The sequence below is a fragment of the Oryctolagus cuniculus genome, chromosome 17 (assembly GCF_051225735.1).
Source record: "Oryctolagus cuniculus isolate XC-2025 breed Fujian yellow rabbit chromosome 17, ASM5122573v1, whole genome shotgun sequence".
NCBI classification, from domain to species: domain Eukaryota; kingdom Metazoa; phylum Chordata; class Mammalia; order Lagomorpha; family Leporidae; genus Oryctolagus; species Oryctolagus cuniculus.
In genome coordinates, this window is record NC_142883.1 from 20,965,877 (window position 1) to 20,985,607 (window position 19,731).

At 64.2% G+C, this 19,731-nt stretch overlaps 2 protein-coding genes across 4 annotated transcripts; both read left to right on the forward strand.

Moving 5' to 3' along the window:
* Window positions 1-52: 52 nt before the first annotated feature.
* Window positions 53-11,109, forward strand: LOC127484396 (keratin, type I cytoskeletal 42-like). The gene is made up of 8 exons (XM_089318026.1): window positions 53-132; window positions 6,153-6,413; window positions 7,599-7,693; window positions 8,729-8,806; window positions 8,892-9,061; window positions 9,939-10,097; window positions 10,605-10,663; window positions 10,830-11,109. Exons 1-8 carry the CDS (start codon window positions 53-55, stop codon window positions 11,107-11,109), a joined length of 1,182 nt encoding a protein of 393 aa, XP_089174152.1.
* LOC100344942 (keratin, type I cytoskeletal 17) lies at window positions 10,954-18,725 on the forward strand. Of its 3 annotated transcripts, XM_002719383.6 has the most exons (9): window positions 10,954-11,105; window positions 14,020-14,485; window positions 15,332-15,414; window positions 15,733-15,889; window positions 16,438-16,599; window positions 17,103-17,228; window positions 17,327-17,547; window positions 17,648-17,673; window positions 18,482-18,725. In XM_002719383.6, exons 2-9 carry the CDS (start codon window positions 14,057-14,059, stop codon window positions 18,574-18,576), a joined length of 1,299 nt encoding a protein of 432 aa, XP_002719429.1. In that variant the 5' UTR covers window positions 10,954-11,105; window positions 14,020-14,056; the 3' UTR covers window positions 18,577-18,725. The 3 variants fall into 3 exon arrangements, with proteins under 3 accessions (XP_002719429.1, XP_089173950.1, XP_089173951.1); XM_089317824.1 differs by lacking the exons at window positions 10,954-11,105; window positions 14,020-14,485 and adding an exon at window positions 14,997-15,142; XM_089317825.1 differs by lacking the exons at window positions 10,954-11,105; window positions 14,020-14,485 and adding an exon at window positions 14,997-15,132.
* Window positions 18,726-19,731: the final 1,006 nt, after the last annotated feature.

Consider the following 19,731-nt stretch of genomic DNA (forward strand, 5'->3'; position numbering starts at 1 on the left):
CTCTCTTTCTTTGATGAGAATATGCCTTGGCCTGGCCTACAGGCCATGGATCATGGATCTCAGCCTTGGCTCTCGGGAGCACCACTGGGGGCCAGCTCTGGCCGTCAGCAGTGAGAGCCTCTGCTCTGTGAGGTCGGCCCTGACCCTTTCTCATCTCGAGTGGCTCTGCTCCACTCGGGCCACGCTGTTCCTCGAAGACGGACCCCTTAGTGCAGGCTCGGGGCCTTTGCACAGCTGTTACCCTGGCCCGGAACGCCCTTCCCTGGACATGGCTCCCTCCTCCATTCCACTCCCCTCTTCCTGTCGCTAGGAGAGGCCCTGCCTCTCTGGTTGGTTGATTGCCTGTTGTGTGTTGTGTTCGGCACTGGGCACCCAGTGAGTGTTCACCTAACAGTAGCTGAAGGAACGGGTCCTCTCCAGGATCCATTCTCCATGGTACTCCTGTTGCTGACCCAGCAGCAAGTCCCCAGGAGCTGCCTAAGGCACCCAGGGCATTGTCCCGCCTCTGCCTGGAAGATTTCCCGCCTGGCCCAGCCCTGTCCTGGCTGTGAAACCCGGCTTGGCTGTCCCTCCCTGCGAAACCGTCTCTGGCTGCCCGAGTCGCTCCCTCCACGCTTCTCCCAGGGCGCCTATACACACACACTTTTGTCACTGCACAATAACATTGTTTGTGCGTCTGTCTGTCTCCCACTCACCGGCCTGTGCTCGTTAAAGGCAGGGCCTGGCTGACTCAGGTCTGAGTTCTGAGCACCCGGCCCAGTGACTGCCACGCAATGGGTGCAGTGCAGGAGTGGTGCGTGAGGTCCAGCTCCGCATCCCGCCGTCTGCGTCCACTGGGGGAGTCGTCGAAGTGGGGCCCGAGGGGGCCCGAAAGCTGCCTTTTGGCTGGAAAGAGTTAGCACCCCTGCAAGGGAGAGCGCTCCTCCCCGTAATTCTCACATGGCCACAGTGGCTGGCTCCTTGTGGTACTAGTGTGGATCCCTTTCCTACCGGGACTGTAACAAGTTAGCACAAACGTAGGGACTCAGAGCCGCACACGGGGCTACAATCAGGGTGTCCACAGGCCTGCGTTCCTCGGGGAGGCTCAGTAGAGGGTCTGCCGGCATCCCTCGGCTCGAGGCCCGGGGCACTCTGGCCTCTGAGATGTGACCTCATCCCGCCTCCCTCCTGGGAAGGCTTTGTGTTGCACTGGCTCACCGCTGCCGTGTCCTGTTTGCCCCGTGAGGTGCGCATTCCCAGGTTCTAGGTATCAGGATGTGGACATGTTTGGGTTTGTTGTTCTGCCCACCAAGGCGCGTGGCTTCCCCTCCCTGTCCCGAGCCTCCGCCTGGCCAGCTCCAGAGCCGCTGAGAACTCACCGACCCCTGGTCACCACAGGGCCCAGGGCTCACTGCTTTTCTGTGTTAGCTTCTTTGTCATCCCCAGGAAGGGTTTGGTGTCCACATCTAGAACCCTCGTTTTGCAGAGGGAGGGGCCGAAGGAAGGGCCTTGCCCAAGGCCACACAGAGGCCAGATCTGACTCCACGTTCTTTTTTTTTTTCTTTTTTTTCCTTTAAGATTTATTTTTTATTTATTTGAAAACACAGTTACAGAAGGAGGGAGAGGGAGAGGCAGAGACAGAGAGATCTTCCATCTGCTGGTTCATTCCCCAAATGGTTGCAACAGCCAGGGCTGGGCCAGACCAAAACCAGGAGCCAGGAGCTTCTTCTGGGTCTCCAACATGGGTGCAGGGGCCCAAAGACCTAGGCTGTCTTCTGCTGCTTTTACAGGTGCATTAGCAGGGAGCTGAATTGGAAGTGGAGCAGCTGGGACTCGAACTGGCGCCCATCTGGGATGCCAGTGTTGGAGGCAGAGGCTTTAGTTGCTCTGTCACAGTGCCGACTCCTAACCCCACGTTCTTGAACTTGGAGCTCTTCTCACAACATCATGGCGCATGGCCACAGATTCCACAACAGAGCTGTGCTTCCTGCCCCAAAGCCTTGCTGGGGTGGGTGTCCCCTGGAAGCGGCTGAACACCAGGCCCCAGGACCCTGGCTCCCTAGGCAGAGGCAGCAGGCACAGGGGACAGCAGGGCTGCTGAGGGTGGCGGAGGGGAACTGGCTCCTGGCTGGCTGGTTGGGGGCACTCAGCCTCAGGGAAGGACGAGACAGGGCTTGAGGGAGGAGGCAGGAGCGGGGGCCACGCAGCCCGGCCCTGCGGAGGGGGCTCCTGCCTGCGCCTCCTGCTGCGCTTCTAGAAAGCGTGGCCGACCTCCCTCCCTGATGGTTCTTCCCAGGCCCTCCTCCTTTCCTCATCCTTGTCTTTGCTGCGTCTCCCCACATCCTCCTGCTCCTCCTCCCCCGCTGGTCAGGGTGGGTGGTACTGTGATGGGTGGTGCGGTCTGCACCTGCCCGGACAGCCGAGGGGCCGCTGCGGTAGGTGAAGGCGCCGGCCATGCTCAGGGCATCCTGAGGCTTGCACAGGGAGACACAGCCACTGCCCGGAGGGCGTGTCCCAGCGGAGGGGAGAGACACGGCCTCTCTGGGTGCCCGCTGCCCCTGCCCCTGGGGGAAACCACTCCTGAGCAAGAAAGCGCAGGTCCCTGTGGGTGCCCCCCGTGGGTGCCTCCCTGAACAGGGAGCCCCCAGCCTGCACAGGGCCTGGGGAAGGATGGGCAGAGTGGGCAGGTGCAGCCGGGAGGGCGGGGCCTGGAAGGTGGGAAGGAGCTGTAGGGAGCCCCTCAGTGCTCCTGACTTCCTGTTGCCCTGGGCCCTCGGGGGCCCCTGAGCCAGTCTGCAGGGTGAGGTGGGGAGGGGTGCAAGCCCCAGACCTGGAGGGGGAGCCCCTCAGAGCTGCTGCCCTCTCCAACCCTCAGGAAGGGGGAGCAGAGAGAGGCTGGGAGGAAGCCTCCTGGCCAAGCTCCGGCCTGGGTGGCATCCCAGACTTCCTGTCCATCAGCCCGCTGCCCTCCCACTTGCGGTGCCCCGACCTGTCCTGGGCTTCCTCGGGACATTCGGGCCTCCAGGTCCTCTTTTGGAAGGGGCTGGGCGGCTGATGTGGCTCTGCCTGGAAACACAGGTGTCTGTGCACCCAGGCCTGTGGTTCCTGGAACAGTCAGAGGGGTGTGGAGAGGGGCAGCGGGAAAGAGAGGCTGAGTCTGCTTGCCCTGGGGAGGGAGCCCCTGGAGTGTGCAGGGGGCCTAGGGGACCCCCCCCCAGGTGTGAGGCAGGGCAGCAGTGTCTGCAGTCTCCCAGGCCTGGGGGGGCAGAGGGTGGGGCCCCTTCAGAGGCAGACACAAACCATTAGTGGGTGGATGGGGCGGGGCTGCCCCGGGCTCAGGATGGAGGCCGGAGACAAAGGAGGAAGAGGAAGATTCCAGCCAAGGGTGTGGTGGTGATGCCCACTTCTGAGAGGGGTGTCTGGCCGGGGAGGGGAGTGCTTAGGTGTGAGGCGAGGGCAGGGACCTGTGGGCACCTGCTCGCCAACCGCGCCCAGCGTCCCGTCCCGCGCAAGGTGCCTGCAGGTGTGGGGCTCAGTGTCTGTGGGGTGCGGGGAAAGCAGCTGACCAGGCCCTCAGGGCTGGGCCTGCAGGTGGAGTGAGGCTCTCCCGGGTCCTCTCCTCACCAGCCAAGCCCAGACCCCCATGGAAGCCCACCTCAGGCTCCTGGGGCCCTCACTTCCTGTGGCCCCCGATACTGCCCCTGCTCCTTGTGGAAGGGAGCCGGCCGCCTCCCCAGCCACTACCCCAGCGCTTGCAGGCCACTGCGGCACGGCAGCGCAGCCCCGGCTCTGATCCTTCCTGCCCGGTCCACCTCCTCCTCGGGGTTGACGGCTCCCGGTCTGCCGGGCCTGTGGGACCTGGCGTGTTGAACGTCAGCCTCTGGATTGGTCTACACTCTCAGCCCTCCATCGACACAATGGGGCGCCTCCCCACTGGGCTTGCTCAGCCCCAGCTAGCCGGACCCCACACTCAGGCCCTCAGTGGCGGGGGGGTGGGTGGGTGGGTTTGGCCTCTGGGGAGGCGTCCAGCCATCTCCCCCGGGGGCTGGAGAGAGGGAGCCCGCAGCTCTTCTTCCTTCTTCTCTGCCCTCCGTGCCGCTGGCCAAGCTGCCAACAGCCCGGCGTGGCCCCTCCGTGCTGCCAGGGGCCGCTCCCTGCCGGGGGTGGAGAGCAGGCCCAGGCAGGAGGAGGCGCTGTTCAGAGGACCTCCGTGTGGCCCTGGGCAGGCTCTGCCAGGGAGAGTGGGGGCTGCGGGAGGCCCTGGCTGCAGGCCCGGCTGTGACGCAGGTGCTGGGCTGCCTGGGCTGCTCACGCACCAGGGCCCTGTACCGTGCTTCCCCACAGTGCTCCCTGGGCTCCTCAGCCTTGCCAGGGGTAGCCACACAGTCCACAGGGCCAGGGCTGTTCTCCCTGGGGTTCCAGCTCCTGCTCCGTGCTGTGGCCCGGACTGTGCCCTTTGCCCCGAGGGGAGGCCAAGCTGCGCCTTCAGCACTGGGGGGGGGAGCCCTCGGGGGTTGGGCTAAGGAGGGTTAGGGTGCATTCTCGGCTCTCCCCTGGGCCTGGGGAAGGTCGGTCCACAGGGGCTGCTAGAGCAGGTGCAGGGGACCTGAGGCCCCGGGGGAGCCGGAGGCTGGGGTGGGGGCTGCAGGGGGAGGCGCTGGGGACAGGGGCGCCGCGTGGCCGGGCCTCCTCCCCAGGCCTCAGCTGGGCTGTGGATTTGGTGCTGGAAGGCAGGGTCTTCCCCTCGCTGAGCCCAGAGGGAGGCTGCCTGGGGGAGGCCAGGGTGGGGGACAAGGCTGGGAGCTCGGGCAGAGAGGGGGTCCTGGGGGGGTGGGGAAGGGTCCTCACTCTGTGTCTATCAGCTGGCATAGTGCCTGTGTGTGGCCCACTCAGGTGGACCCAGGCTCTGTTGCCCCTCCTCTCTCAAGACAGTCCCTGGGTGGCAGGAAGTTCCTCCTTCTGTCTAGCCTGGTGCCGGTCTGACTGTTCTCTGGCCTTGGCCTCCTGAGCATCCTCCCTGGGGTGGGGGTGGGATCAGGGTAAGGTTGGGGTTGCCTTCTGGGACTCCTCAGGTGAGGGGCCCCTTCCCAGGAGGGACCACCTCCTCTCTAAGCAGGAAGTCCTTCCTGCAGTCTAGCCTCGTCATGGGAACTTCAGGCCACATGGAAAACCTGATTCCCTCCCTGTCCCCACGTGTGGGCAGAGCGCCCAGGCCACCCGTGCGCCGCCCGTCCCTGCCCTGTCCCTCAGGCCCTGGCTGCCCCAGGAGGCTCCCCATTCAGACAGGCCCGGCACAGAGCTGTGCGTCCTGGCAGCGCCGAAATCATTAGCGCCACCAAGATCAGCGGGTAATCTCCTGGCTGCACTGGGCGGTGCCAGCGCCAGGATGCGATCCCGCGGCTCCCTGGCAGGGGTGCTGGCTCGGGGACAGGGGCGTGGCTGGGAGCCTCCCCAAGGCCTCCCTGCCCCCTGCCCCAACCCCCGCCCCACCTCCCTTTGCTCATGTTCTCTCCAGAGTCTCTCAAAGCCCTTGGGAGAGAGGAAGTCCCCCCGTTCACAAAGGAGTTCCGCAAATGTAGGGCCTGCAGCCCGCCTGGTTTGTTCTGCTCAGATGCAGGGACTCCCCCAGCCCGGGCGGGGCTGGGTCTCCTCTCTGGACTTGGAATCCCCCCAGGGAAGGGGCAGGCAGGGGTCTCTATCAGGGCCACAACCAGGAATGCTGGGTAGGGGGCTGACTAGCTGCCTGGTCCCTGGGGCCTGTGGAGCCTGGTTCTGGGCCTTTCTGGCTCCCAGGGCCGGGCTCTCCGGCACCCCCTCCCCCCCCGCCGACAATGAGCTCAGCCTAAATGCATGAGGACGAGGTTCACCCTGCCCCTGGGCAGCAGCTCCAACACCAAATTTGTTCCCAAGCAGACAACGGGGCGTTGAGCGGTCACTGCGTAAAAGCAGGCTGTGTCAGGACCAGACCCTGCACTCCACCCGTGGACGCCGTGGCTGCCACCGGCTGCAGCATCCGCCAGTTCTCAAGCTCCGGCTCCAACAAGGGTGCGTGCGTGCCACACGGGGGGTCCTCCTGGACTTCCTGCGCCCTTGCGGGGGGCGCCTGCAGGGCCCCAGCCTCCTGGGAGCTGGCAGCTGTGGCAGCATGTCCGTCACCTTGTCCCGCTTCTCAGCAAGCTTGGGGGTGGCTACGGTGGGGGCTACTCCTGCAACCTGGGTGGGGACTTGGGCTCCAGCTTTGGCGTCTCGGATGCCCTGCTGGGAGGCAGTGAGGAGACCGTGCAGAGCCTCAGCCTGGCCTCTGATCTGGACAATGTGTGTGCCCTGGAAGAGGCCAACACTGACCTGGAGCCGAAGATCTGTGAGAGGCACCAGAAACAGGGCCCCGGGCCCGCCCACGAGCGCAGCCCCTACTTGAAGATCTGCGGGGCCAGGTGGGCGCGTCCTGCCCGCACCTGCTCTCCTCGGCCCTTCCTGTCGGCTCTGGCTCCGTCCATCCCCGCTGCAACCTGCGCCCATCGTTCAGTCTCTCCTTCATTCACTTCCTTGCTCCGGACCCGGCCCTGCGGCCGTCTCTGATCCCAGGCCTGGAGGTTGCCAGAGCAGACTGCCCTTCCTGGGGCCGCACTGGGGCAGGTGCTGGAGGAGACAGGGGAAACCTTCGCAACCATGGTCTAGGTGGAGAGCAAGCGTGGCCACGGTGTGGAGATGGGGTGGACCCGGGTGGCTGCTGGGAGACGACGCTGGCTCTTCTTTTGTAGATTCATTTTCATTTATGAGAGCGAGAGCGAGAGCGAGAGCGAGCTCTTGCAGCCACTGATCTACTTCTCAAATGCCTGCAACAAGTGGGGCTGGGCCAGGCTGAAGGCAGGAGTCTGGAACTCCGTCTGGGTCTCCCATGTGGGAGGCAGGGACCCAACGGCTGGAGCCCCGGGTGTGCGTTAGCAGGAAGCTGGAATGGGAAGCGGGGCTGGGGCTGGAACCAGGCGTTCTGATACGGGACGCAGATGTCCCAAGCAGAACCTTCACTGCTGCACCAAACGCTTGTCCTGAATCTCTTGCTATTGCAATCTGCTCTAACACTGCTGCCCTACCTGTCTCACCTCCTCCAGGCAGTCCTCCTGGATGGATGGCACTTGCCTTCTATCCCCAGACCTTGGGGCCCCTCTGACATTTTGGGGTCCAGGCTATGCCCTGTTCATCGTGTTCTTTATAGTCTTCATGGCCACTTTTGTCATGGGTCCCCCATGCTCCCTCCAGGATGGTCATTCTGGGGTCGGGTCTCCCCTTGCTAACTGTGGAATCCCTGAGGTCAGGAGCTGTGCTTTTCCACCTAGACTAAGCTAGTCTGACGGAGGAGACAGCACACACCCTCTCGTGCCCCCTAAGAACAAAGGCCTTGGCATTCTGTAGAAGTAGCCCCTTGGATCTTCTGCACAGACCTGCCCTGTGTTGCAGCCCCCAGGGGGAGGTGAGAGTTGAAGGGGTGAGTGGAGCAGGCTGGGGCCTGGCTGCCCCCCAGGCGGGGTGGCCTGTGCAGCTTCCTGGGTGGAGAGTTGGGCTTGGAGCTGCCCTGCGAGGGGCTTTGCCTGCTCCTGCCCGGGACCTCCACCGGGCAGGGGATTCCTGCAGTTTCCCTTTGGAAGCAGAATGCCTGGCGGTGCCAGATCAGATACTGGGCTTGGTCAGGCGGCGGGGAAGCCGGGCAGCCCTGGTGAGTCAGCGCTCGGAGCTTTGGGGTCAGCCAGCTCCTCACCCCCGGCCCCTGCTCCTAGGGCGCCACGTGCCGGGCTCCTCCCCTGGACCCACAGCCCCCTCCTCACCCAGGCTGGGCTGCGTCCAATCAGCCTCCAGAGCACAGAGGCGGGTGTAGGCTGCAGACTGAGGCCCGGGGCGGTGGGGAGGGGTAATGCACCGGCCCTGGGCTCAGCCTGTTGGACCTTCTTGCTCCTAGGCCAGCTCCCCTCTACCCCGGGCTCCATGCCCCTGCTCCTGCTGGGCAGCCTGGAGGGGCCGGGCTCTCCTCTGCCTCCCAGCGCCCCCCCCCCCCCAGCTGGAGCCTCTGGGGGCGTTTCCAGTGGAGACAACAGCCCCTGCTCCTTCCAGGGCCCCTCCCTTCCCGCTCTCCTTGCAGCCACCCAGATGAACTGTGGGAAGAGGGAACTTTGCCCTAGGTCTGAGGCGGGGCCAGCCAAAACCTCATCAGTCAATCAGCTAACTAATTAATCATTTAATTAAGCAAAGGTTCCCTGGGGGCCAGCACTGGGCCGGGCGCCGTGCCCAGGGCTGAGGATTCCAAAGAACGAGACAGACATGGCTTTGTCCCCTTGGAGTGCAGAGTCTAGCGGGGGAGGAAAGAACCGGAAAGTCATGGAAATGGGTCTAAAATCACACAACCTGGAGAAGTGGAATGAGAGAGAGAGATGAGCAGGGAGAGGACACCGGAGTCCAGGAGGGCTTCCTGGAGGAGGGAGCACCTGAGCCTAGAAGTGCATCTAGTTGGGAAAGAGGAGTGAGAGCGAGTAGGAGGTGGGTGCAGAAGTCTCTCTCCTGGCATCCCTGCGGACCTGTGCCTGGCATTGTAGCCCCACCACTCTGTGAGCCCCCCGAGGGTCTGGGGTGGGCCCCTGAAATTCCTAGCAGGGATCTGAGAGGAGACCACAGGGACCCTCATCATCCTCACTGGCAGTGAGAAGGGTGTGGCAGGGTCCCTCTGGGAAGCGTCTCTCCACGTCCCTGTCTCTCCCAGATCCTGGCAGCCTCGTGCTGCAGATTGTCAGTGCCCACCTGGTGGCTGGCGACTTCGATGACTTCCGCACCAAGTGGGGTTGGGCTTCTGGGCTGCCCCGGGGCGCCCGGAGGTGGGCCCTGGGCTCGGCCTGCTGCGGCTCTCCATGACCCACACCTCGCAGCCAAACCTGTGTATGAGCTGTGCAGGGTGCTGGACAAGCTGGCCCTGGCCAGGCCTGACCTGGAGGTGCAGATCGAAAGCCTCAGGGAGCAGCTGGCCGACCTGAGGAAGAGCCCCGAGGAGGCGAGGCCAAGGCAGGCCAGACACTGCTCCATCCGGTTCCCGGCTCTGGTGGGTCCCTGACCCTGCCCTGGCCTTGACTCTGACAAGAGGTCCCTCTTCCCAGAACTATCACCCTCGTCCCTTGAGGCTCAGCCAACTGTGTGGTGACACTTAACTAATGAGGGAGTGAATCTAAGAACACACAGTGCTAATTATTGTCATTAAGGCTTATAGCAATCGTCATAGCAACAGGGACACTGGCCCGGCTTGCGGCACTTCCTGCACTGGTACCCGCAGCCCGCTGGGAGAAAGCCACGTGCTTCCCTCTTTACCATTGAAGAAACGGAGGCTCAGCGGGGTTCAGGATTTATCCCAGGCTGCACAGCGGCTTCCCGTCAGGTGCGCGACCAGGTCTGACTCCACCTCCCTGACACCTTTCCTGCCTCCTTTGCCAGAGAGCTCCTGGGAGCCCCAGGCTCACCCCCGGGATTGATCTAGGCTGTGCTGGGGGCCTCAGGAGGCCCGGTGTCCCCCTGTACTGTGCCTTCCCGCTCAGCTGACCCCGGGCTGGCCTGAGCTGAGGGCAGGGGTCTTGACTTTGAGGTTGGCTCCACACTGCTTCCCTCCAGCAGGGGCCCAGCTCTGATTGCAAGGCTGTGCCTTGGGGTGGGCAGTGGGGACCCGGTGGTCAGGGCGCTGAGTGCAGTTGCCAGTGCTCTCCTTTGCTGTGATGGGGAGAGGACCCCTTGTCCCCTCAGGGCGTGTCAGGGAGATTGTTGATTTCCGTGGCCCCTCGGTGCGAGATCTGACAGCATCTGCCTCCTGACTTCAGGGTGAGGCGCTGCTGGCCTGTCTGTCTGTCCATCTCTGCACTAGTCTCCCCAAGACAAGCTCCAGGGCCTCTTCCCAGGGTGGCCCTGGGTGAGCTACTGTTCTCTCTGCCCAGGAAATGACCACCCTGCAAGGCCAGGCGGGCGGTGACGGCAGCGTGGAGATGGACGCCACCCCTGGTGTGGACCTGAGCCGCATCCTGAACGAGATGCGTGACCAGCACGGGAAGGTGGCAGAGAACCTCAAGGGCGCCAAGGACTGGTTCTTCAGCACGGTGGGCGGCCGTGTGGGCGCAGGTGCTGCGTGCAGGTGCGCCTGGGACGCTCGCAGACCTGCTTACTGGGCCAGCTGGAAGCACTTTCGGAAACCCAGCTGGGCCAGCCACTGCGCTAGGTGTGAAACGTGGCAACCAGAGAGGCTTGGGGAGGAGGTCCAGGTTTCCACAGCTGGGTGAGGGCTCCCCTCCACGCGTGTTCCTAGGGCGTGTGTATTTGTGTCCGGCACTCTCATCCCTGGTAACTCATACCGAGGCTCCGTGGAGTCCCAGGGATGGTGCCCGGCATGGAAAGGATAAAACTGGTGCCTGTCTCTGAGCGCTGTGCGTGGCAGGAACCACGATTGCAAGTGCCTGCACAATCGCAAGTAGATTCCAGAAGCTCCACCATGGGCTTGAAGGTGACTGAGGGCAGGAGCCTTTGGGACCACACAGACCGGGAGGGGGGCGGGGTAGTTCTGAGAGTTACCCAGGGTGGGGTGCCCTGTCCCTGCCCCTGTCTTGCAGATGGAGGAGCTGATTTGCGAGGTGGCCCCCGACACCGAGGGAGGCCCCACAGAGCAGCGGTGCCGACGTCACCGAACTCCGCGGCTCTGTGCAGAACCTGGGGACGGAGCTCCGGTCCCCGCTTTGCACGGCAAGGCCTCTGTCCTCTTTGTCCACATCACCCCGGGGTGATCCACAGCCCCACACAGATCGGGCCCTCTCTGGGCTGTGCCACCTCTCTCACAGGCCCCAGAAAGTGTCGCTGGAGAACAGCATGGCCGAGATGGGGGTGCGCTACGGGGCCGGGGCGCAGCTGCAGGGGCTGATGGGCGGCGTGGAGCAGCAGCTGTGTCAGCTGTGCTGGGATGCGGAGTGGCAGAGCCAGGAGTACCAGGTGCTGCTGGACGAGAAGACGCGGCTGGGGCCGGTGATCGCCGCCGCCCGCCGCCCGCTGGAGGGCGAGGACGCCCTGCGAGTGGGGGCTACGGCTGCTTTCCCCAAAGGCCATGAGGTTTTCGGGAGGTGAGACTGAGAATGCAGGCTGGGGTCTGCCCAGGGTGGGCTGCGGGGAGCCAGGGAGGGAACTGCCAGAGGCGGGGTATGCAGAACGTGTGCAGAGGTCAGGGTGGGGCTGGGGGGCCCCTGGGGAGGCTGAGGAGCTCTGCGGGTGGGAGGGGCTGGGGGCGGGGAATCGAAGGCCCTGCCCGCAGAGGAGAGGTAGAGCTGGAAACAGCAGGCTGGGTGCCTGGCCCTGGTGGGAGTGGCTCACAGTCAGGGCTCCATAGATGCTGAAAGAACACACGGAGGAGTGGATACCTATGACCCCGGTTTCTGGCTGGGATGACTGTTGTTGGTGACGCCCTTACCCAGGCTGTGCTGTGGGGCAGGTGGGAGGCCGTCTGGCTCGTGGGCCGGTGGCAAAGGCTGAGAGCGTCCCGAGTGCTTAGTCACGAGCTCCAGAGTCTTGCTCCATGACCATGGCGGAGTCCATCTGCAGTCTAACCACAGCCTCTCTTGCTTTAACCGCCTCCTTCAGTTGGGCCCTTCAGGATATGGAAACATAAAACCACTTGCTTAGCTTCTCCTTGTAAATCCTGGCTTAGGAGCCGCAAAGTGGCCACAAAATGCCACCGGGCCTTCTGCCGGGCTGGGGCTGGTCTCGCTGCTCCTTGTGACCGTTGGCCTGAGCTGTTCTTTTCTGCGCACCCCCAGCTGTGATTTCCCTCTCCCCTCTGCCCAGGCCACCCCAGCTGCTGCTCCTCCCCAGCAGTGCTCCCAGGGGTCCAGGCTGGTCTCCCTCCCTGTAGCCTGGCCACCAGTACTCCTGGTCTGTGGTTTCCCAGCCCACCTGGGAAGGTAAGAGCCGGCCCTGCCCTGCTCACAGGAGGGGCCCTGTGGATCCAGAAGGAAGGAGTGGCTGAGAACCCCTCCGGGTGGGAGGGGAGGGGACCTGCTAGGCTGGTGGGTGGGATAGGGGCTCCTACCTGAGGCTCCTGTGCCCCCGTCCTCCTCCGCCTGCAGTCGTGGTGAGCAGCCGCCAGGACTGCACCGTCATGGAGGAAGTCCCGGCCAGGTGGTCTTGTCCCACAAGCAGGTGCACTGTGCACCCACTGAGGCCCCTTCTGTGTGACAGCCTGGCCTGCCTGGAGCACCACGGGGCAGCCAGGGCCCCCAGCTCCCAGCCCTCGCTGCTGTGCCCCATGTACCCGTCTGCACCCCACCCACGAGCTGTGGCTTTCTGTCTCCACTTCCTGCAGCCCCCACCCAGGGGGCCTCCTGGGTCTCCCCCAGTGACCACGATTCAAGCTTGGCCTGAAGTGCAGTCCGCGTGTGATTTGTGGTGGGCGCTGCGGCACTGGGGGAGGGGGAGAGGTTATTGATCCTCTGCGGTCGGCTCGCCACTGCCAGGCTGCCCGGCCCACCACGGGGCCCCGGGCGGACGCGGGGGAAGGAGGCGGAAGAATTGAGGGTGGAGGCGTGGGACCGTCTGCCAGGCCAGGGAGGTTTCTAAGAATCAGTCTGTGGGTCCCTGATTCTGTGGTTGGCCCCACAGACTTTCCGGGGACCACACCTGTTACACAGGGCTTCTTGCCTCAGCCCAGGGCGGGTTCCAGAGCAGAGGGAGAGGGGCTGGGCAGGGGGGTTTCCACAGGACCAGTCCAGGGCCCTGATGAATGACAGGGGGCGGCAGCAATGAGCCAGCCCAGGGAACCAGACCGGCTCTGCCTGGCTCGGGGGCGTGTGCGAGCGTGGGGGGCGTCCTGTTTGTTTTGGTGGCTTGGCAGCCGCGAGGTTCTTGGGGAATCTCTCGGCTGCTGGCGGGGGCTGTCTGGGCCTGTCTGGGAGGTAGAAGCCATCGGCAGACTGAAACACGACCACATTCCGCCCAGCAGGGCCTGCCGGGACCCCGGGACCCAGGCACGGCTGGGGATGGGGTGCAGGGCGGGGTGGGCCCTGGGGTGGGGCGTGCAGCCCGCCCTGGGAGGGGCTCCAGGAAGAGCCTGTCTTTAGGCTTTGTACCCCTCTCTGAGGCCTCTTGGGTGTAGAAGGGGGAACAGATCTCCTGTTACCCCCACATCCCCCAACCCCGCTCCCCATCCCACAGCCAAGCACCCCTTTGCCTGCCCCAGCCCAGGACCCCCACCTGTCAGAGGCACATAGGGAAAGGCTTGCAAGAGGAAGCTGGGCCACCCAGGGGTCCTAGGGATGGGACGGGGTCAGAAACCTGACCAGATGGAGGCTGGGCCCCTGGGTGCATTCCCCGCTCCTGGAGCTCCCTGTGGGTGAAGGGGCAGCCCGCATGCCCCGCTGTGGGGCCAGGAGGGGCGGTGGATACTGCATCCGTCACCCCAGCCCCCGTTTCCTGCTCTGTGACCTGGGCTGGTGTCCTGAGGCTGCCGGGGCTCCCGTGTTGGGCGGTGGCCTGGTGGATTTAGGTCCAGTTGCCAGGGCAGGTGGGCGCTTGGTGCTGGGCCGCCCTGTGTGTGGAGAGGGCGGGGGCTGCCTGACTTCCTGCCCCATTTCTCCACCTGCCCCCGGCATCCAGGTGGGCTGGGCTGGGGTGGCAGCAGCCCGGGAGGGCTGGGTGACGGTGACGTCATGCCTGCTCCTCTTGTCCGTATTAGGTCATGGGAAAGCGTAGCTGGAGGGCCTGCCTGAATCACAGGTGACGGGCCCGGGACCAGAGACACACACACACGCACATGTAGCCGCCCAGCACAGGGGTTCGGCGAAAGGAGGCAAAGCCCCATGATGGGAGGGGAGGGGGCCGCAGCCACCTGGGAGCTGGCCGGGCGCCAGGGGTGATGAAAGCCCAGGGGAATGGAAACAGCGGAGCGCGCCTGTTGTAATCGCTACGCCCACTCGCCGGCCTATAAAGGGAGCAGGCGAGCCCCGGCAGCACCACGCACCTCGGCAACTCTTGCCTCCTCTCCAGCCCTCTCGCCCCACGCCTGCCGCCGGCCGCTGCTGCCATGACCACCACCATCCGCCAGTTCACCTCCTCCAGCTCCATCAAGGGCTCCTCCGGCCTGGGGGGCTCGTCCCGCACCTCCTGTCGGGTGTCGGGCAGCCTGGGCGCCGGCTCCTGCAGGCTGGGGTCTGCGGGCGGCCTGGCTGGCGCCCTGGGGAGCAGCAACTACTCCAGCTGCTACAGCTTCGGCTCGGGCGGCAGCTATGGCGGCAGCTTTGGTGGCGGAGACGGCCTGCTGGCCGGTGGCGAGAAGGCCACCATGCAGAACCTCAACGACCGCCTGGCCTCCTACCTGGACAAGGTGCGCGCCCTGGAGGAGGCCAACACCGAGCTGGAGGTGAAGATCCGGGACTGGTACCAGAAGCGGGCTCCAGGGCCCGCCCCCGACTACAGCCACTACTGGAAGACCATCGAGGACCTGAAGAACAAGGTGGGCTTGTTGGTGCCCATGACTTCTCCCCCATAGCCCCTGCCCTAGGTGAAGGCCTGGCGTCCAGCCGGAGGCCGCAGCAGGGCCTCAGACAGCTAAGCTGCTGCCTGCTGGGCCAGGGACAAGCCCCTCGGAGACACGCTTTGCCCATCACGAGGGGCCTTGCCACTGCGTGTGGTTGTCAGATAAAACACGAGGCTGCATTGGAAGGCTGGGCTGGCGGCGGGGTGGGCACTGGGTGTGTAGGTGCCTCCGTTGTCTGAAAGCACCTGCCGGGGGCAGCAGGCCGGAGACGGGGGTGGGGCCGAGTGGGGAAGGCCTCCTGTGTGCCTAGTCTGGGAGCTCTCTTGGCTTCGTCATCCCTTACTGCCCCTGAAGGTGGGGGCTCAGAGAGTCCCTGATGGGGGGAGCATGGCTGCTTGCCAGAGCCCAGGGTTGGGGCTTAGCAGGGGCGTGGCTTCCGGTGTGCTAAGGGCACCTTTAGCCTCCTTTGGGGGAGACTCTCAGGGGCAGGCTTGCTGGCCGTGCAGCAGGAGACTGTCACATCTTCTCCCCATCGCTGGCCTGGGGACACGCCCCTGTGCCTCTCTGGTTCCCTGCACTCCTGGGGGGCTGGGCCAGGCTCCAGCCCGTGGTGGGGGAAGCAGGTGGTGGCGGGTGGGTGGAGGAAGTGGTTTTCAGCCCCTCAGGCTCCGCTTGCTGCAGCACCCTGCAGGGGAGAGGCTGGGCGGGAAGGGAGGGGTCTGGGAAAGGCAAGGCATCCCACCCTGACTGGGGCAGGGAGACCACCTCAGAAGCCTGGTCTGGACTGAGCCTCTGCCACCTGACGCCTCCCTTGTGTTCCAGATCCTCACAGCCACCGTGGATAACGCCAACATCCTGCTGCAGATTGACAACGCCCGTCTGGCTGCCGATGACTTCCGCACAAAGTGAGTCCGGGCTGGGCTGGAGGCACCCTCCCCACCCCAGGGCTCCTGGGCTGCTTGGGGCAAGGTCTAGGAGTTGGGGAGGGGTGTTCCGAGGGGCTGCTGGGAGCTCACTTTTCAGCCCAAGATACAGCAAAGGTCACTGGGTTCAGACGGGTGTCAGAGGGGAGGGGAGGTGAGGTGGGGGAAGAGGAGAGAAGCCAGGAGGCCGGGTGGGTCCCACACAAGCCCTCAGAGCCCTGGCAAAGGGCAGGCGAGGGGTCAGGGGCTCCACCTGTGAGTGCATGCAGCCTGGACTGAAGCATCCGGTTCCCACGTCAGGTTTGAGACGGAGCAGGCCCTGCGCCTGAGCGTGGAGGCCGACATCAATGGGCTGCGCAGGGTGCTGGACGAGCTGACCCTGGCCAGAGCTGACCTGGAGATGCAGATTGAGAATCTCAAGGAGGAGCTGGCCTACATGAAGAAGAACCACGAGGAGGTGGGCAGGCTGGGGCAGCAGGTCAAGGAGGCTGGGCAGGGGGCGGCAGGGCCCTGGGGCTGGGCCAAGGCTGATGCTGTGGGAGGGAGCAGAGCAGGCGCCGGGCTCATCATTGCCCAGGGCTGCCCTGCCTGCAGAGCCCTGGCTCTGGGGTCCAGAGCCAGTGTGCAGGGCAGCCCCCTCCACCGCTGCCTGCACCTCAGGGGCCTCCAAGGGCCTGCAGAAGCCTTCCTGCCTCTGTTGGACTCCTGCCTGAGGGCTGGGGACAGATGAGGCCAAATCCTGTCTCAGCTCAAATCTTCACATCTGGACCTCGCAGAGATGTATGGGAGTTAGAGGAGGAAGTGGGGACACCGGCCTAATACTAATTAGATTTTATCTTCAGAGAGTCTTCAGTCTGTTGGGGGAGACATAGTCTAATGGTGGAGGCAGGGCCTGTACAGGGCAAATGTACAAAAATCATTGGGGGGGTCAGAAGGTAGAGGCTAAACAGGACAAACGAGGAGTCCTCATCCCAGACACCCACACCCACTGCCCCTCCTCCATAGGAGATGAACTCCCTGCGAGGCCAGGTGGGTGGCGAGATCAACGTGGAGATGGACGCCGCCCCTGGCGTGGACCTGAGCCGCATCCTGTCTGAGATGCGTGACCAGTACGAGAAGATGGCGGAGAAGAACCGCAAGGACGCCGAGGACTGGTTCTTCACCAAGGTATGGGCTGCTGCAGCCCAGAGGCCTTGCCCGGGCTGGGGAGGCAGGGCCCTGAGCTCCAACAGGAAGCTGAACACCTGGCCCCTGCGGGTGTCCCGGCCTCGGAGATGGGACCTAGGGATCAGGACCACCCATTGCATCAACAGACGTGGAGCTAAGCTGAACCGGAATCGGGGGATGGGTGGGGGGCGCCCATGGAATGAAGGCGGGAGCAGGGGTTGCTTCCACGCTCCCTGAGTCGGGAACGAGCGCCAGGACTGGGCTGGGCTGTGCATCCTGGCTGGCTCCCTCTTAAAGGGATTCACCATCAAACGCTAACATTTCAAAGGGCCAGCTCCTGGGCTTTGGGAAGTGGGAAGCTGGTGAGAAGAGGCCGTCAGTTTTGGGAGGAGGCTGGGAGGCTCAGGGGAGGCCAGGAAGGCGGCCCTCGGGGCTGAGGGGAGCCCACGGTGCTGGCTGTCTCCGGGAGGGGACTCAGGCTGCCTGTGCTGTCTCGTCTGCAGACGGAGGAGCTGAACCGCGAGGTAGCCACCAACAGCGAGCTGCTGCAGAGTGGCAAGAGCGAGATCTCGGAGCTGCGGCGCTCCATGCAGGCCTTGGAGATCGAGCTGCAGTCCCAGCTCAGCATGGTAGGAGCACCGCCAGGCCTGGGGCTGGGCCTGGGGCAAGCACAGAGGGAAGGAGCAGCTTCATCAATCTCTGACCCTCTCTCTCTCCCCCCTTGCAGAAAGCATCCCTGGAGGGCAGCCTGGCGGAGACAGAGAACCGCTACTGCGTGCAGCTGTCCCAGATCCAGGGGCTGATTGGCAGCGTGGAGGAGCAGCTGGCACAGCTGCGCTGTGATATGGAGCAGCAGAACCAGGAGTACAGGATCCTGCTGGACGTGAAGACGCGGCTGGAGCAGGAGATCGCCACCTACCGCCGCCTGCTGGAGGGCGAGGACGCCCAGTGAGTGGGGGCCGGGGCCGGGGCTGGGGGCCTCTGGGCTGGGGGTGAGGCTGTCTCAGACCCACATCTAATCTCTCTCTCTCTCTCTCTCTTTTTGCAGCCTGACTCAGTACAAGCCAAAAGAACGTAAGGATCTCAGTGCCTGAGGGCTGGGGGCGGGGTGCATGGGCCAGGCAACCCCCTGCGCACTGCTGGGCGGGGTCCCTAAGGAGTTCCCGGAAATGAGGGCTTAGGTCAGGGACCCGTTAGGGTTCAGGGTTGGGTCATGTGAGAGAGATGCCATCAGATCTGACGGGTTGTGGAGAGGGCAGGGAGCACCAATAAAGTTTGTTACCCTGGAGGTCCTAGTCTGATGGAGGAGATGTGGTCCTGGGTCTGGGACTCATCTGATGGGGTGACAGGGACACAGTCTCATGAGCTTTGCTCTTGAAGCCATACAGATGGGCAGGAGCAGTCCTGGCTCTGGGGCCTGCAGCCTGGTGGGACCTGGGGACCTGGTCCTTGCCCTCTAGACCCCAGTCTGATGGGGAAGATTGGACCATAGCCCTGGGTTCCCACTCTCCTGGGGGTGATGGGGGCCTGGGGGTTGTGCTGGAGAGCCCAGTCTGATGGGGATCAGCCCTGGAGACTGCTGGGACAGGGTTCAGGCAGCATCCTGTCCACAGGGGTCTGTCTACGTGGTCTTCTTACAGGCCACTGATGGGTCAGAGTTAAATGCAAGACCCATGCAAGGCACCAGTGGACATAGGAAGAAGGGAGGTTGTGGCAAGGGGAGGAGCGATGTGTGTCTGCTGTGAGGTTGAGGGGCCACCAGAGGCATTCACAGAAGCAGGGAGAGGACTGGGAAGAGAACTGGCCCCAACTCAGGGGGCTGGGGGCTGGGCAAGGGCCCCTCGGCCCCCCACCCACCTCCAGGTGTCTGTCTCCCCTGTAGCCGTGACCACCCGCCAGGTGCGCACCATTGTGGAAGAGGTCCAGGACGGCAAGGTCATCTCCTCCCGCGAGCAGGTGCACCAGACCACCCGCTAAGGACTCGTCTCCCCCTGGACAGTCCCCAGGCGGCGGGGAGGCAGACCCGCCCTCCACCCAGCAGCCCCTAGCCTCTCCAGCCTCAGTCCTCGCTTCAGTCCCTCCCTCACCTCCCTCTGCCTGACACCAATAAAGTTTGTTGCCTCACATGTGAGATGTGTCCTCATCTTGGCCACTGAAGTGGGCACTGGTGACAAAGGAGTGGGCTGGGAGGATGAGAGGGGCAGTCTCTGGACACTGGATATTGACTTGGAGGTCGGGGTCAGCTCAGATCGAGGTTGAGAGTGGACTGGGACCGGCAGGAGGGTGGCTCAGGCTGGGCTGGACCCCAGGGGGATGAGGCATATCGGGGTGGTCCCAGGAGCTCTGTCTTGTCCCGGATGGCTCCACGGCTCGGGAGGTCAGGCAGTCCCCTCCTTGAGCCTCATTTCTCCTCCATAAATGGACAAGATCTCTGGTGCCGGCCGAATCATCTGATCAATTGCTCCTCCTCCAGAGGGAGCTGGAGGTGGGCGGGACTGGGAGAGGCACCAAGGTGGGGTGGGTAGGTATGGGGGTTGCAGGCGAGGGCCCAGGTAGCTGGGTGAGTCTCAGGAAACTCAAGAGGGGCTCCTGTTGCCCCCACCCTGGGAACAGGGAGCCAGAGCCTGTGCTTCTGGGGATGGCTACAACCCTGCCAGGTGTGGGAGAGAGGGTGGGGCCTCTCTCAGTTGGTCAGGCAGCTCCCTGTGGTCAGGTGGCTCAGACGGCTGCTGTAGGGGTGGGGGGAGTGTGACTGCCTCCCTGGCAGTCTGGCCTCCTCTGGTTCCCTACCTGAAGGTGGGTGGCATGAGGGAGGGTGGGAAACTACATCCTGGGGAAGAGGAGGAGGGGCCGTGTGCCCTGACCACGCTGGGACCCTCTGAGCCCCAGCCCAGTTCCTCGGGGAGGCGGGCGAGCCCCATACCTGGACATCCTCCTTCGAGTAAATCCGGAAGCTGCTGGGTGGGGCACCCTGCTTTCCTGGCTTTCTCCGAGGTGGGCGGGGGGTGCGGCAGAAGGGGCTAATAAGAGGAGGTGCCCCCACCCAACTGCCAAGCCGGGGATCTGGGCTGCTGTGGAATCCGAGCAGGCCCTGTAACACCCTCTCTGGCCTGGGGCCTGGAGGAGAGGCTG